A 17,388-nucleotide genomic window follows, 5' to 3' on the forward strand; every position below is an offset into this window, starting at 1 on the left:
AAATGAGCAAAACAGTTGTAATTGTTGATCATTTTATCCATAGATAACTTTTCTTTTCATAAGTGTAGAGTTGGAAGTTGTAGTTTGAAATAGGTAGCTGCAAGTATTGACGAGTTCGTATTTATTAATCAGATTAAATTATGTAAATCACACAATTTTAATAATCTTTTCCAAATAAACTTACGTAGTCCTGACATCATCTTTAAATGAAAGGTTTAGTAACCTGATATAATTTCTAATTGAACTTAGTAAGTGTCTGTAAGATCGCTGGTACCGCGTTTCTTCTAATGTGAGGCTGATTGTTTAGCGTTTCAACGAATTCTTTCAAAAAATTCATTTTCAACATGAAAACTTATAGTATTACAATGTTATTTTATAAACTCCTTATAGGATAGTTATCAATTTTCTTCCTTAACCAACATCAAAATAATCGAATAATTGAAATTTTCTCTACTATTAATATGAAATTATATTTCCATTCTTGAACTGTTTGTTTAAAATGATGTCTAGCCTAAATTTATTACTATCAAGTAATATCTGATTATTATACATTATAACTTTTATAAAAACCACGTTCTTATTGATAAGAATCAATAAGCCTTAAATAGAATTTAACCTATGTTTATAAATATTTCTCTGTTACTTATAATAAGATACGGAATTGTATATTTATCATTGTACAAATATAAATTATTTTCAAGGAAATATTATGAAAAATTAACAACAAATTTAATGATTGATTATTGATTAATTTGTCTATTTACTTAATAACATTCAAATCAATAAATTAATCATACTAATCAATATTACATTGTTTAAAATTACTTAATTAAAAAAAAACATATTGAACTTGAAAATTTATTCTGAATTAACATAATTTATGAAAATAATAGTAATACTTGAATATTGTTATTGATCATACTTATCTCGTATTATCAATATGGTTTTTTGTTTGTTTCACTATGTAAGTGTTAACTAAATATTACAAAGAGTATTTCATCATTTTTTTGAAGGTTGATTTAATAATAACAATGTCTAATCTTACTTTCAAAACAAATGAATTGGTATCAGAAGGGGTTTTGTGGAGATTGTAGTAATTCCAATAGTTGAGATCATGAGTCAATTGAGGCTAGACCACCATGAAAAACTTGGAAGCACTAGACGGCCGTCTCGTTCTATTGTGGGGCTCCTCAGTAGTGTGAATCCATGACCCCGCCTCACGGGATTCGAACACAGGACCTATTAGTGATCAGTGGAGTTCTACCGGGTCAGTTGTGAGATAGTAACTCACTGATAACAACGGTGGATGTCTCGCCCAATTTCGAGGATTAGTTGAAGTTAGACATTAACATCGTTGGATGCCGGTCGGCTCAGTGGTCTAGTGATTAAGCGCTCGCGTGTGAGACTGATAGGTCATCGGTTCGAATCCCGCGAGGCGGGGTCGTGGATGCGCACTACTGAGGAGTCCCACAATAGAACGAGACGGCCGTCCAATGCTTCCAAGTTTTTCATGGTGGTCTAGCTTCAATTGACTCATGATCTCAACTATTGAAATTACAGATGAATTGGCTAAACATATGAGTATAAATGAGAGTGAGAGATAAATTACATGTGACTTAGATCACACTATTAGTTAATAGCAAGTTCAGTGTTTAGTGGACGTTTACGCAAGGACTTACATATTTACGTCTGTTACTCCTCGTGGAACACTTTTTATATTTCATCTCTCTTATTAATGACCAACAGAATTTAAACTGATTATATGATTATTAAACTTTGTTGGATGATAAGTATATTTACATAATGTAATCATTGGTATAGATATTACAATTATAATATTACGTCTGATATTTGTTGTTATATCTCTAGATTCTTGATATGACGCGTATAACTTGAACACTTGGACGCTAGAACCATTTCAAGTCACAAAGAGAAGACAAAAGACTAGTGAAAAGAATGTTATTCTAGGCAGTATCAAGTTAGAGTACAAACTGTCAGGTATTCATAGTTTTTTTAGTAAAAACGAAATCATTATACCTATCAAGTCCTCACACAGGGGGTTATTAGCATTGTCTAATCGGGAAGCTACACGTAGAGATTCTAGAACATTCTTCTAAAAGATGATTGGATGAAATATCTGCTCTTTCTGAGCTTCTTAAGGCTTCCTCGAGTTCACCCGTGGACCGTCCTCACACCTCCCCTCTTTAAGTCTGTTATGTAAGACTTTTTCCTCGGATCCATCTGAAACTTGGTTGCCGTATTCCCCTTGCGGTCCATCACTCTCGAAGGTTATGCAGCTACGAGTGACCGTACAATACTCATGAGTTTATTTGTTTTTCTGGGCGGCAACATACTGATAAAGACTGTCCTGAGTTTTCTTCCGAACATACACTCGGCTGGTGACTTTCCTTCTGGTACTGCCGGATTAGGGGTAATTCTGTAAGACTATAGGAACTTACTGATCACTTGTTCTGGGATATCGTCTCCTCCCCCTTTGACCATAGCTCTTTTTATCGTACCCACGAATCTTTCTGCTTGAGCATTCGATTGAGGATGGTACGGTGGAGATTGTAGGTGCGATAAGCCATTTTCACTGTCAAAGGGTTTAAAAGCGGATGACATGAACTGAGTGTTCTTGTCAGTCACTAAGAACTCTGGAACCCCAAAACAAGCAGACAATCATGCCAGTCTTCTTATTGTACTATCTGGTATCGTTTTCGGCATGTCATATACTTCTGGCCATTTTGTGAAAGCATCTACAACAAGTAATTTCTGCATTGTATTGGTCCGGCGAAATCACTGTGTATTCTTTGCCAAGGCCCATCCGGTTTTGGCTATGGTTGTGGTTCAGCTTTCGTTGGGTTCTTTGCAACCTCTAAACAGGACCAACAACTGCGACATTTTTATTCTATATCATGGTCCATTGACGGCCAGTATGTATAGCTCCGAGCCAGTAATTTCATTTTACTTATCCCCGGGTGCCCGCTGTGGAACTGCTTAAGGACTTGGTTTCGAAGATTTCTGGGGATAACGATACGGCGGCCAAACATGATGCACGAGTCGACAACTGTCAGAGAATCTCGTCGGCGGAAATGTCGTAGCAGCTCTCCATGTAGTCTAGATAAAGGCCACTTGTTGAGTATGTAGCGGCGAACGACTTTCAACGCATTATCCTTCTTGCTGGCTTCTTTAATGACTTCGAATGTGACCGGAAGTCCGGAAACTGCGTCTGCTAATACTGTGTGAACCCCAGCCTCAATGTCTATATTGAAATCGTAGCCCAATAGTGTAGTTGCCCATCGCTGTAGACCGTTTGCTGTATATACAGGGATACCTTTCTTGGATCCAAAAACTGTCAGTAGCGGTTTATGGTCTGTTAGTAAGGTGAACTCTCTGCCAAACTGTATCTTGTGGAACTTTTTTTACAGCGAATGAAATGGAGAGGGCTTCTTTTTCTATCTGACTGTAGTTCTTTTCTGTCACAGTCAGCGACCGTGCAGCGTGGGCGATTGCCTTCTCAGACCCGTCAGGGAAGGTATGTGAAATTACTGCTCCGATTCCGTAGTTTGACGCATCTGCTGCGACTATAATTGGAAGATCTGGATCGTAGTGTGTAAGTAGAAGGCTTGATGATAGGAGCCATTTTAATCTTAGGAATGCTTCTTCGCATTCGGTTGGCCAGAACCATTTAGTATCTTTTTTCAGTAAGCAATTAAGAGGAGTACGAAGGTGATGCAGATCAGGAAGAAAAACGCCATAATGACTAACCATTCCCAAGAAAGAACGTAAAGTTGATACATCCGTCGGTGGAGGCATGGACTTGATGGCTTCGACGTTTTCAGGATCAGGTTTTCTTCCGTTTGCTTGATCCATGTAGAAATCAAATTTTTCAGCACATAATCTGAACCCATAATCTGCTATGCGTCTAAGAACCGTATCCACCTTATTCTCTAGGAAAGCGTAGTCTGCACCCATGATCAGTATGTCATCCAGATAGGCCGCAGTACCAGGGGTATCTTGTAGCATAGTGTCCATAACTTGTTGGAAGATTGAGGGGATGGTCTTTACTCCAAATAGAAGTCTTATATTGGAACAATCCTTTATAAGTGTTTATTATCAAGTAATGCTTACACTCTACCGCTACTAGAATCTGTAGATAAGCTTCTGATAAGTCCAGTTTTGCAAAATACTTGCCCCCATTCAGTTTCGCAAATAAGTCTTCTGGTAACAGCAAATAGTAGTGATTGGCTTCAAGTGATTCGTTTAATCCAGTTGAATAATCTTCCCATAGCCGGATACTTCCATTTGGTTTTTTGACAATCACTATTGGTGCTGCTCAGTCGGAAAAGTTTACTGGTTCTATTATTCCACTTCTTTGCAGACGCTCTAACTCTTGTTCAACAATAGGCAGCGCTACATAGGGTACCAAACGTTTTGGTCTAAAACCTGGAGTGACTCTCAGTTTAAGATTTAGTAGTGCTTTTATCTTTTTGCACCCCCCAGTTCTTCCGTAAACACGACTAATCCATTGGGGTTTCCCGACGTGGGCTCGAATTCAATCCCCGTCGCCAATTGCTATAACTTGTCGTTTGAATGCTACTTGTTATATATGGTCGTCGTCGTGTTTTGGGGTTAATAAATCTTCACTTATACCAGTCTTTGTGTTCCTACTTTCGCGTCGCAGGAATTACAGAGGTCCCTCGTTCCGAGTATAAGTGGTAAGCGTTACCGACATAACAATCAGCGACGACCAGATACAACAAGTAGCATTCAAACGACAAGTTATAACAATTGGCGACGGTCATTTCGGAAAAAAATTAAAAAGTTATAGCATTTGTACTACTTTGATTTCGATAATACATTAAGGAAAGTGAATAAGTTCATTTCATTGTCCAATATCAATTAACATATATGGAGCGCTGAACATTCACTTTTACTTAAGATTAAGATAAGCAACGCAAATGTTTATTACTATGTTGTTTCTTTTCTGTATTTATGATTAAAATACAAAACAAAAATTACAACTTGTGTGACATAAATCTGTATGCTTTCAAAACATGTGATCGGTACAATTATTGAGACTAAAGAGAGATTTTAAAATAAAGGATTATGATTAGAAAAATGTCTGAATTAATATTTTAGTTAAGCGGAGATTTTTAATAGTTTTTGGAAAACAAGAGGTTTAATGCAATTTTTTTCGTCCTAGTTTATGATGACCTAGTAGTGTATATTCAAGATATCGAGTGAATTCGAACCTTAGATATTTATTTATTGTGAAAAACTATGATAGTATTAAACTATTTAGTCGTCATCCAGTATATCAGATTTTTAACACCATTAATCTCTGTATCCAGCTCAACTATCATTCATTATTGTCTCTTGTAACTCCTGCTATTCGCCAACTTGGTTGACTTCGTAGGTTATAATCACCTAGGTTACACCATCACAAAAAATGATGTCACTCATTTAAAAAAGTCATTTAAATTGGATAAACTTGTACAAACCGCTTAGTTGAGGAATTTGTACTTAGGTTGGACAGACGAAATAGATACATACTATTCCAATTAATAAACGCTTTAACTATCTTTCATCGTTAGTTCTTAAAGTACAGGAATAGTTATCAATGTGTTGTAATGTCACATCTATCCTGATTATGAAACTTTCTCACCTGGATTATTTCGTTTGATCACTCACATTTAACGTTTTATGAACTTACTACTCACCTTCAATTTTTGGTGAATTCATCTCAGGCCTAGGGATTATTTAATTACTAAAATAGCAGCCACATATCAAATGAAATATTCTCACAACTATGAGCCAAAATCTGAAGATATTTGAGATATGTTATGTGACCATCTAGTTTGTGTTGATACTGAAGGGGCATTTTTAACTTGGTTTTACAACATTTCCTACCCTGTCCAAATTTACTAGAGCGAACCCGATATTCCCTTTTTTTTCGAGTAGATTCTGGATAGTTGTAAAACTGTTAACAATTTTTCATCCACTTTATGATCTAACTATAGTTTAAAGTTTGATGGAGTTTTGTTCTCTGAGTTGGGTGGTTTGATTGTGGAACTTTCATCGTTATTCTGAACGAGAACAAAACTCCATCAAAATCATCCACCTGAGCTACAAATCTTTTCCATCATAGTATAAACTTTCTTGTTGGTGACTAGATAATTCATTGTTCTGTTTCATTTTATATCTAATAAGCTTATGTATCGACCAGCCCTTATTAAGTAAAGATGCATTTTCGATCTCATGCTAATATAGTCACTGCATGAGCTTCCAAAGAATACGTATTTCACAACAAGTAATGTTCATGACTTTATGTTTCAGAAACTCACAAACTCATTTGTAGTTTTGGACTTACAAAATTAACGATTTCACTTTATTCATGTATTAAGAACAATCCAGTCTACTGTTCAAATATCAGCCTTGACCTGATATGGACTTTGTTGCTGATAATTATTGTCACAGTATACTATTTGTTATATCCTAGCGAAGATTGAATTATGGGTAACCTCTGGGAGCTATTGATGGACTAATATGATAAATATATTCTTATTGTATAACTATTGAGTAATTAGATAATGTGTATTTATATTCCTCTTATTATGAGCTTTATTTCGACCTATAGACTATTATTATATGATTTACTATTCCTAAATTATACCCAATTTAGTAATTACAGTCTCTCATAATCACAGCTCGAGCTTGTACAATTGTCGCTTTTCATTTATGCTATGTGATATGTTCTGGTTGGGTTGTATATAAGCCAAGTATGTCTGAAATGTATGATCTATATAGTTGAAGCCGATATTTGTGTTCTGGACTTAACAGGTAAGGTTAGACAGGAAAAGGATCGATAAGGACGCTAGGCTGCTTATAACGGTCAAAAGTCATTGTTGTGGCACAGTGTTAAGATTGTATAAGTCGTATTCTGATTGGCGAGTAAATTAACCGGGCAAAAGTCACAACAAATTGGCGACGGGGATTTTGTGAAAATATAACCATAACACTATTAGCTATAAAAACGATTTCGACTGAAAAGCCTATTTAAAAATAAAATTCACGAATGGGTCATTTATCTGATTTTCAATCACTCAATTATCGATAACGTCGGACCAAGTTAATATGTGTATTGATTGTTTTTAAAGTTTAGAAAAAGCTAACCTATTAAAATAACCAATATGTAAATATGTATACTAATAATTTAGGCTGTAAGCAATATAACTTTTGAAACAGTATCTTTTGGAAGTTTTGTTAAACTGAGTCCGCGGTTGACCTGACGATAGCATTGGAACGGTAAACTTAGGAAATATTGTTGTTTTTAGGACACAGTTATAGTATACACTTGCTAAGATTTTCGGTAGGTCAATGTTTAGATTGACTTTTGTTACAGTTCATAGACTGAGTTAGTATAAAGGGCTACAAATAAAACTACGTTCAAATACTATGAACGCCTTATCCATTGAGGTCTTAAGAGACAAAACTGACAGTAAACAATCGTATATATAATTCATAGTTTCTAATATGTCGTTCGACTAAATGGTACATATGCCATTATTTATTAATACAACATCGAAAAGAGTTCAATTTTTTTGAGTTTATAGGAAGGAATCATTGAATATATAAGGACACCAGAAGAGCTATCCATGAGCCAAAAGGAGTAAATGAAATGACTTAACTGGAAATGAGATAAGTATTAGTACCCTTAACTCGGGGGAAGAAGGACAACACTCAACCGAACTCACAAGCGCCTAGAAAAACTTGAATAGGGAAGTTATTGTCATAGTTTTGATGGATAAAAAAATGCAGCACAGTAACTATGAATCAGAATACATCAAGAAATCTGAGGACATAATTGAAGACGGGAATGTATACAAGCCAACCGACACAAATCCAATCAAAATGTTGCACAGCCAGATCCCTAGGACTTTAGAAAAGCTTTTCAAAGAATGTTAGATATAAAAGAAGACTAATAGCAAATGAAATCCACTGGACCAAATATGCCTTAAGTAGGTCAAAACTACATAAATCACACTCCCCGTTAACCCCAAAATACAATCTACCAAGAGAAATTTCCAGAACACTGGAGCATTTTAATTAAATCATCCGATAATCCCATTTAACCTTGGATAAGGTTAAAAGCATTCAAATCGACAATAACGGACTGGTGGTACTCTTCGACGTTACATTCGTATTCACTTCACTTAAGTTGAAGTTAGCAAAGAACACTTTCTCTGCTTTCCGCCAATGACGCAAGTCTTTAGAAACATTTAAAGCTCCAAAGTCAAGACTTATTAGAACTAATCAATTTATTCGACAGAACGAGCTGTCCGTCATGTATGGAGAAATTCTTGTAGCTCACTTTTATATGGAGTTTGTGCAGATGATGTTCAAAGAGACAGTAAAACCTCATGATTGAACCGTTTAGTTTAAAGAACGAAACACTTCTAAGAGCAAAGAGGCTGAATATATATTTAGAAGCTTGGATTAAAGCAATTTAATGTACTGAACCTTATGTTAAAACCATCGGTACTCGTAACTGATCTTGAAATGATTGTAGGGATAATGAAGCGAACTGGTTTACTATACGAAAGTAGGAATTGAAGTGGACAAAAATATGAAGTCCGAATATAGTTAGGAAGAATACATGCAGTGAACGGACGATTGTTGTGACTTTATGGCTCGCTAGTTATCACGTAATCTATTCGCCAATCAAAATACGACTTATTCGCTCTTATACTCTACTAAACCTATGACGTCCGACGGGTCTGATCAGCCTAGCGTCCTATTGGTCCGTTGCTCGCCTAGCCCGTCTAGCTGAGTCCAGAATGTCAATAACAGCCTCCACTATGAGAATCATTAATTTCAGACATACTGGGTTTATATATCAACCAAGCAGACCGCAACGCAGCATAAAATAGGAAATAACATTCATACACAATAAAGCCAAAAAGTGGCTGTAAACGTGGGAGGCAGTAGTCAATAAACTGAACATAGCTTAGGAACAGTAAGTCGTACAATAATAATCTATAGGTCAAAATAAAGCTTATAGCAAGGGGAATATAGATAAACATTATCTAGTTACTGAATATTTACACCATAAGAATATACAAATAATATTAGTCCATTAATAGGTCTCAGACGTTACTCGTAAATGTAATCTTCACTAGGATAATAACAACGATACCTATTATTGTGTCTATCATATACGATTGTATTTTCTCGTTTTTTTTTCTGAAAGAAACAACGAATTAATAGAAAAAGATTATGGAGGATCGAAACAAAACTATGTTATCAGTCTATAGAATCACTGATTGCTCAGTTGACCTATGTTTAGAAGTTCAGACTTCCTAATCGGTGTCTGCGAGATAATTATGAAATGCAGTTGGAAAATTTAGATAACGTCGTTTGGAGTCGATTACACTGGTACAGATTCTCCCGACCTTTATCTTTCCCGAAACTGTAAGTTTTAAAACTTCAAGACATGATTTATTCTTTGTGAACTTCGATAGTGTCGTTCTTCCTTTGTATATGAGTATCATACAATATAAATTATTTGTTATTTTAATTCTTAAAATCAAATGTAGGCCAAAGATAAGCTACAATAAATCATATTGAAGAGAGAATAATATCCATCATAAAGAAATAGAGACTGAATATAAAAATGAAAGCTGTATATAGAGTTGAATGTCACATGTCGTAATATTATATGATAAAAAAGGAAACAATTTTAAACTTTATGGAAAACATAAAGTGTCTTAATTTATCAAAATTAAAAAAACATTAAATTTAGTGAAGGGATCTCTTTTTAACGAATTTATTATCAAGCTGTACAATCCCTTCCCTGAACTTCGTGATTTTAATGCTTAAATGGGAATTATCTGTCAAAATAAAAATAACTGTTACATTCATGGCCATATATTTAAGTGAACCATCAGTTATTATTTAAGCCTGTATAAATCATTAACTCCGCCTGTAGGTCTTCTAGGGTTACTGCCGGTCTCAAGCCCGGGTAAAGGAGGAGGGTTTATCATAGAGTCAGCAACCCGATCCCATAGAAAACAACCTTTCTAAAAAACCGCTCACCGGAATAAACAATTTAAAACATTTAAACTCTGCTCTAAGAGTTGAAGGATCTTCATTCAGAAGGATTATGACGCCTCATGGTGGAAGCTGAGATTCTTCGGAAGTCACAAGGCTGATGTCCCTACTAAAAATGGGAGCCACAATCAATACAGGTAAGTGGAATGTTCGAACAATGTAGGAAGAAGGAAGGACTAATCAAATAGCTACAGAAATGAAGAGATACTACTTGAAGGTGCTCGGAGTCTGTGAAACTCATTAGACCCAACCTGAACAGAAAAGGATAGATTCGGGAGAGATGCTGCTGTACTCGGGTATAATCAAAGAGCCCTTCAAAACAAAGAAGGAGGGAATAATCATGAATGTTATTCAGTGTTATGCACCCACCAATGATAGCAATGACGATGATAAAGGTCAGTTCTGTGGCAGGTTGTAGTCCATCGTAGCGAATTTCCCAGGAAAGGACTTGACCACCCTGATGCGAAACCTAAGCGCCGAAGTCGGAGTGGACAACACAGGGTATGAAGATATCATCGAACAACATGGACTGGGGGAAAGGAACGAGAATGGCGACAGATTTGCGATTTTACGTGCACTCAACAAAATGGTTATAGGTGGCACTATATTTGCACACAAACGTATACACAAAGCTAAATGGGTCTCATCAGATCACACTACAGAGAACCAGATAAATCATACTTACGTCACTCAAAAATTCATAAGGTCGGTAGAAGACGTGAGGATCGAGAGAGGAGCTAACATAGCTTCAGATAACCATCTGGTGGTTGCCAAGATGAATATGAATTTAGAGAAGCAGTGGACAACTGGAGATACAGTATTACTAAGGTTCAGTATAGCATTCCTCCCAGATACTGACCAAATCAACGAATTCGGGATAGCTCTCAACAACACGTTCCAGGCCTTAAAAGATCCACTCAAAGAAGAAACCACTATGGAGGGCAACTGGAAAGGGACTAAAGAAGCACTAACTTCAACGTGTAACGAAGTGCTGGGCCGCAACGAGCATCATCGGAAGGAATGGATCTCTATCGAAACCCTAGACAAGATTCAAGAAAAGGAAGAATGATAAGGCAGCAATTGACAACAGTCGAACAAGAACAGAAAAGTGAAGATACAAGCCGAATATACTGAAGGAAACAAGATAGTAAAGAGAAGCATCATAGCTTACAAGTAGAAGTACATGGAAGACCTAGCAACGATAGAATAAAAGACTGCAAGTGAAGGAAATAGGAAACGACTATATGACACAACGAATAAACTGGAAGGGAAATATAATGAACCAGAGAGACCAGTGAAGGACAAATAAGGCAAGTTAATCAGTGAGATTTAAGAACATTGGAACAGGTGGGTGGAACACTTTGATGAATTCTTGAATAGGCCAGTTTCATTGAACCCACTGGCCATAGAAGCAGCACCTACAGACCTTCCTACAGCCATCACTCCACCAACGATCGAAGAAATCAGGATGGATATCAGTCAAATTAGGAGTGGGAAAGCAGCACGACTTGACAATATACCAGCTGAAGCAATGAAGTCAAATATACAAGTAACTGCAAACGTGCTCCACGTTCTATTCAGGAAGATTTGGGATGAAGAAGAAGATCCACTGACAGACTGACTGGAAAGAAGGATAGCTGATCAAGATATTAAAGAAAGGAGATCGGAGCAAATGTAGGAACTACACAGGTATCACGCTTTTATCGGTACCAGGGACGGTTTTCAACAGAATGTTACTGAACCGGATGAAAGATTCAGTAGACATCCAGCTCCGAGTTCAATAGGCTGGATTCCGTATGGATCGGTTGCGCATAGACCAAATTGCGACGATGCAGATCATCGTTGAACAGTCAAGTGAATGGAACTCGTCACTGTGCCTAAACTTCACTGACTATGAGAAAGCGTTTGACAGTGTGAACAGGAGAACCATATGTAACCTTCTTCGACACTATGGTTTACCGAAGATCTTCAAAATCATACAGAATTCATACGTTGGAGGAGGACAGATGATAGATGCATTCCAAGTGAGCACCGCTGGTAGACAAGACTGTCTACTCTCCGTCTTCCTCTTTCTTCTGGTAGTTGACTAGATTACGGAGACCTCCATATCTGACGGGAAGCCCGGAATATAATAGGCAGCTTGCGTGCAACTGGACGATTTGAACGTCGCAGATGACCTGGCCCATCTATCTCATGCACATGAACAAATGCAGGTCAATACAACCAGTGTGTCAAAAGCCTCTGCATCAGTATGCCTCAACATGCACAAGGGAAAAAACAAGATATTGAAATGCAACACGGAGAATATCAATTCAACTACACTTGATATAGAAGTTTTGGAAGATGTGGAACCTTTCACGTACCTAGGAAGCATGATCAATGAACAAGGAGCATCTAGTGCACAAGTAAAGGTACTGGTGGACGACCTATGCTCCTCCATGAGGGGTAACAGGGGTAAGTAAGTAACTTTATAAATCACTGGTGACTTTAATTAGGTCATTTCGGGAGTACTTTTTCATTTTTAAAACAGAAATTGATGACGGTTAGGAAACCATCAGAAGCAGCGATGATTTGAAAAGTGCTTCATCATAGTTAGCGACACTTTATCGTTTACCATTTACTACTTCCATATGATACTTAATCCACTACTAACATAATACATCTAAACGATTGAGTCAAAATACAATATATCGTATTTTGTTTATTTTCAATCCTTTGCTATGGTAGAGTAATCATAACTTAGTATCATCAGTTACGATTGTTTCATATCTGGTTTCGTTAAATCCAATGGCAACGGATAATCGATAAATTTCATCAGTTCATTATTACTATCATTGTTAATCTAAGCAAAGATAGTTCATTTATTTTGCAAGGATGTAACATCTTTTCAAAGGAACATTTTGACTATTGATCAGAGTCCGTTAAACTACATTTGCAAACAAAGAAATATTACACTAGGATAATGTAGACTTCAGATTATACTTTATATCATATTATCTGTATAAAACTGCTCTCAATATACCATTTCGATCAATTGTTTATCTATCTATTTAACTAAGAGAGAAAATCTGATTTTCCAAATTATCCCTATGTACATAGTAGTGAATTCTATTCCTACAGATTATCTAAAAAAAGAAAATGGTTAAACAAATAAGTAAACATTCATTCTGTAACATTATCTTTCCTTTTTTTAAAAGAACAAAGACATCTCAACAAACAATGATATGAATAATAGAAAGCATTTAGTTACATCTACTCTCTTTCTCTCTCTCTCTCCTTAACTTTTTTGTCAAACAAAATAGTCATCAATAAAAATAAATGGAAATGAAAGACTATTGGTGAAAACAAACATTAACTTTTTTTTACTGATTTGTTGTTGTTTTTTTTCTTATTGTTGAAGGAAAACAAGCACTTTAAAGAAGAATAAAAAATAGAAATTTTCTTACCATCTTTATCATAATAATAACTTATTATTGTTAATTATGAAAAATCATTATGTTGTGGAAGTTGCACGTTTCATATTAGTTGAAATTATTGTATCATGAATAGTTGGATGTTTAGATTTTAACCACATTAAACTTTGAATAACCGCTTTAATATCATTACTGGCACATTTTTGTAAACGCCATGGATTTTGAAATTCAAACAAATGTAAACATGTCAAAGGTTGTAATAATGAACCACACCATGAAAATGTGTAATTTGCACCGCTATAACTATCACGATTTAAATAGATTTCATTTGTTCCAGTAGAATCTTTCAAATAATTTGAATGAATGTAATTTTCTGTATCATTATTTTGTAAAATATCTTCAATTGGCATAATATATAGGATGACAATCGGTACTTTATGTGCTATTTCATTAGGAAAACCTTTTAATACAGTTTTTAGTTCGGTATATAAGTAAATAGCTTGTTCAGTTGTTTCTCTAGCATCAAGAGCGTAAATTATTCCACAAATACCGTGTAGTAAACATTTCATTTCATTACTTACAATTAATCTATTCAAGGATGATGAATGAATAGTTGAGATATCTACATCATTTGAATAAGTAAAAAGACGACTGGCATGAATTCGCTCCAGCTGACTACTGAACTTATGACTTAAATGTCCACTTAAAGAATAAAGATAATGTAAATCAAATATGAAATCGTTTAAGTAATTAATAGCTTGTGAATTGGGTGTATATGTCTCTTTCGGAATAGATTTTTTGTAATCATTTTTTGAATGTTTAAATGTTTTGTCAGAAAAATATACAGAAGAATCTAATGCTGCCATTTGAGCTTGATTATGCAGCCGAAGTGTAAGTCCAGCACCAAAGCCCATTCGACCTGGTATCATATTTAATGGTTCAAATGATTTGGTTTTTACATCAACCAATTTACTAAACAAGCAACTTGTAGCTCTCTGGTCAAAACCCGGTCCAAATACTGCAAATCGACAACGCTGACGACTTATGTCATTCGAACGTGAAGCATGGTAGATAGACAATCTACGTCTAAAATTACTCCACCATCTCCAAAATAATTCACAGAATGATAAAGGACTTGTTGATTGACCTTCAGGTGGAGCCGAAGCAAGACTAAGTTGATTAATCCTATTAATCAAAAGTTGAACTTTTGATGCTTCTTTCTGGTCATCAAGTAAGTGTTGAGGAACATATTTCTTAAGGAAATGATATATTTTGTAAGGATGAATTGTTTGTAGCTTTTGTAGGTCCGGAGCATATTTGGGCTTAGAATCACATATAAGAGTAGACCATTTAGTTTTTAAAATTGTCACCAACTTTCTTTGCCACAAACAATTGTCAAGCGCTGTTTGTCTCCAAGTAGAACATACATAAATACAATTAATTAAATCACCAGTATCGAGATAATTGAAGACACGCAATAAAATTTCTGGAGGTAAATTGTTAGCTGTAATGTATACTGTTGATGGCTCTACCATTTCAGATTGAGATGTTCTCCAACTCTCATGAAGCTAGTGTACCTGCTAAATAGACATTTCAGATAGCCTGAAAATTATTTGTAATTGTCTTAAGGCTCAAGATTTATCAATCGCTGGGCGAGACCAGTAGTATGACCTTACTGCCTCAGGTAACCAATAGAAAATCAGTATAGAGTCAAATAATATAGCAAACTTTAACAAGGTCACCAAATCTTAAATGTGATTGGGTGACTGTAATCAATAAAACTAGATTTGAATAGATGATGCTAAATATGGAGTTTGGTGATTAATTTTCTCAAAAAGCATTGTAATATGATAAAGATATTTCAAGCTGTCATTTTTGTTATTGTTTTGGTCGCAAGATTAGCTTAGTAATACAATGTTCTTTTGTTAGCATATATGTCTCCTAAAGTTATTATTCACTGATACAGTAAATACAACGAAGGAGTAACAGACAATGGGACTTTAATTTATGGATAACCTTTGAGCAACGCTAAGGTGATATTGAGACAACTTACCTAATTAACAGAGTCAAAAGAGGACTAAAAATTAATATGAAGAAATAGGATTAGGATTTAGAGTTAGAATTTAAGGTTATGAATTAAAGTAAGGGTTTTCACCGTGAACTGATATCAGCTGTAGTCCCAAAATGCTACTTAACAATATGTATGAATGGATTTCGCGCCCAAATCCAAGACTCTTCCATAACTGACTTTGATTATCCTCTTGGTAGGTTTTGAAAACCATCAAAATAACTTCACACGGTACGGCTATTCAAAATCTACGGTAATACTTGAGCTAACCAGAAACTAACTTCTAACTTACCTATTTTTCAGCTATCCTCATAGTTTATTACCAAGGTAACTACAGTAGAACCAAAATGGGACTCATCACAGTATTTTATTTATTTTTGCACTTCACTGTCCTTCAGGAGTTCATGCACAAATTATATCATCCAATGGATTAAATGCCATAGGGACTAAACTGATGATAAAATTTTGAAGATGAATATTAATATTAGCGAACGACTGTATATCTACAAATCAATTGCATATAAGACTAAAATTTCTCTCTTGTGGTTTAAATCTCTTTGTTGTAATGAAACATACTCTAGTGATAAAAAGCGATTATTCGACACTTTCCAATTTATTTATTTTTGTTTTACATTATTCATTACAGTGTATTTTTGATATGGCTATACTAAATTATTCAAATAATGGTATATAAATACTCATTTCAATAACCTTTATTCTAGAACTTAAACAGTGATAAATGATTTTAAGATAAACTGGTCTTCTACGATCTGATTTATGAATTAATGTAGTCGGACATGCTTTGTTAGAGTATAGTAATCTTATCACACTATTGATATTTTTAACGGATCTGAAAAACTGGAATGAAATATTCTAATTTCAGATAATGAATTCAAAGGTATTTCAAGTAGTTTTCTAAACAAGCGATGATTTAAGAACGTTGTTATGATTGAATACTTTAGTCTGCATTTTTAATCCGAGACAAACAAACCTTGGGAATATGGATAGTGATAGGGTTTTTCATTCAAATATATTCTACGAAGAGCTTTTTATGATAGGCAGATAGTCCCATTAAAATAAGACTCGAAATACTTATGATTTTGTAGTCACTATGATCTTTACCCACTTTTGATTGACCTAATATCAGCAGAAAATAGAAACTTCTTTTAATTAAGGTTTAGAAAGATGTGGGAAAAAAAAGTATGAAAGCTACCTAAAGTCATAAGTGAAGTTATGGATATGACTCCGGGTCAGTATACTGGAGCACCTCTGTAGATATAAGATATACTAATCAATCGATATCAATTACATAAAGCGCCAAAATTATGAATCACTCTGGATTTCTTCTTTTTTTGAGATTTACTTCATGTAGAAATATATGAAACCTCAAAAGTTCAAAGTCTCGGTGTTTAAGTAACGTACTAAATAACTGGTATATCTTATGGCCTTGTCTAATATCACGTGACAAAACAGGAAGGTGAGGTCGTATTATATCATGAGATGAGAAATAAGAATTACACGTCATCAAACCGAAAGTGGCTGTGGGTATATATATATATATATATATATATATATATATATATATATATATATATATATATATATATTAGTCCATAAGTAATTTCTAGGAGTTACCATTCATTTAATCTATATCGGATGTAACAGTAATCCACTTTTAAACCAATTAAATTAACTCCGAATTACCGTCATACCTTCATGTCGATTAGTGGATAAATATGAAGGCAAGTAATACAAAATGAGTGTAGTAACTTCTGAATATAATTTTCTAACATG

At 34.9% G+C, this 17,388-nt stretch overlaps 1 protein-coding gene across 1 annotated transcript; it reads right to left on the reverse strand.

The window, feature by feature from the left end:
- Window positions 1-1,213: 1,213 nt before the first annotated feature.
- MS3_00001540 (uncharacterized protein) lies at window positions 1,214-17,135 on the reverse strand. The gene is made up of 2 exons (XM_051209013.1): window positions 13,560-17,135; window positions 1,214-13,524 (listed from the first exon to the last, which is right to left on the reverse strand). Exon 1 carries the CDS (start codon window positions 15,059-15,061, stop codon window positions 13,607-13,609), a length of 1,455 nt encoding a protein of 484 aa, XP_051074428.1. The 5' UTR covers window positions 15,062-17,135; the 3' UTR covers window positions 1,214-13,524; window positions 13,560-13,606.
- Window positions 17,136-17,388: the final 253 nt, after the last annotated feature.

The sequence above is a fragment of the Schistosoma haematobium genome, chromosome 1 (genome assembly GCF_000699445.3).
Source record: "Schistosoma haematobium chromosome 1, whole genome shotgun sequence".
NCBI lineage: Eukaryota > Metazoa > Platyhelminthes > Trematoda > Strigeidida > Schistosomatidae > Schistosoma > Schistosoma haematobium.

Coding starts and splice junctions, on each gene's coding strand:
- MS3_00001540 (XM_051209013.1), bottom strand. CDS start 15,061: ATGGTAGAGCCATCAACAGTATACATTACAGCTAACAATTTACCTCCA.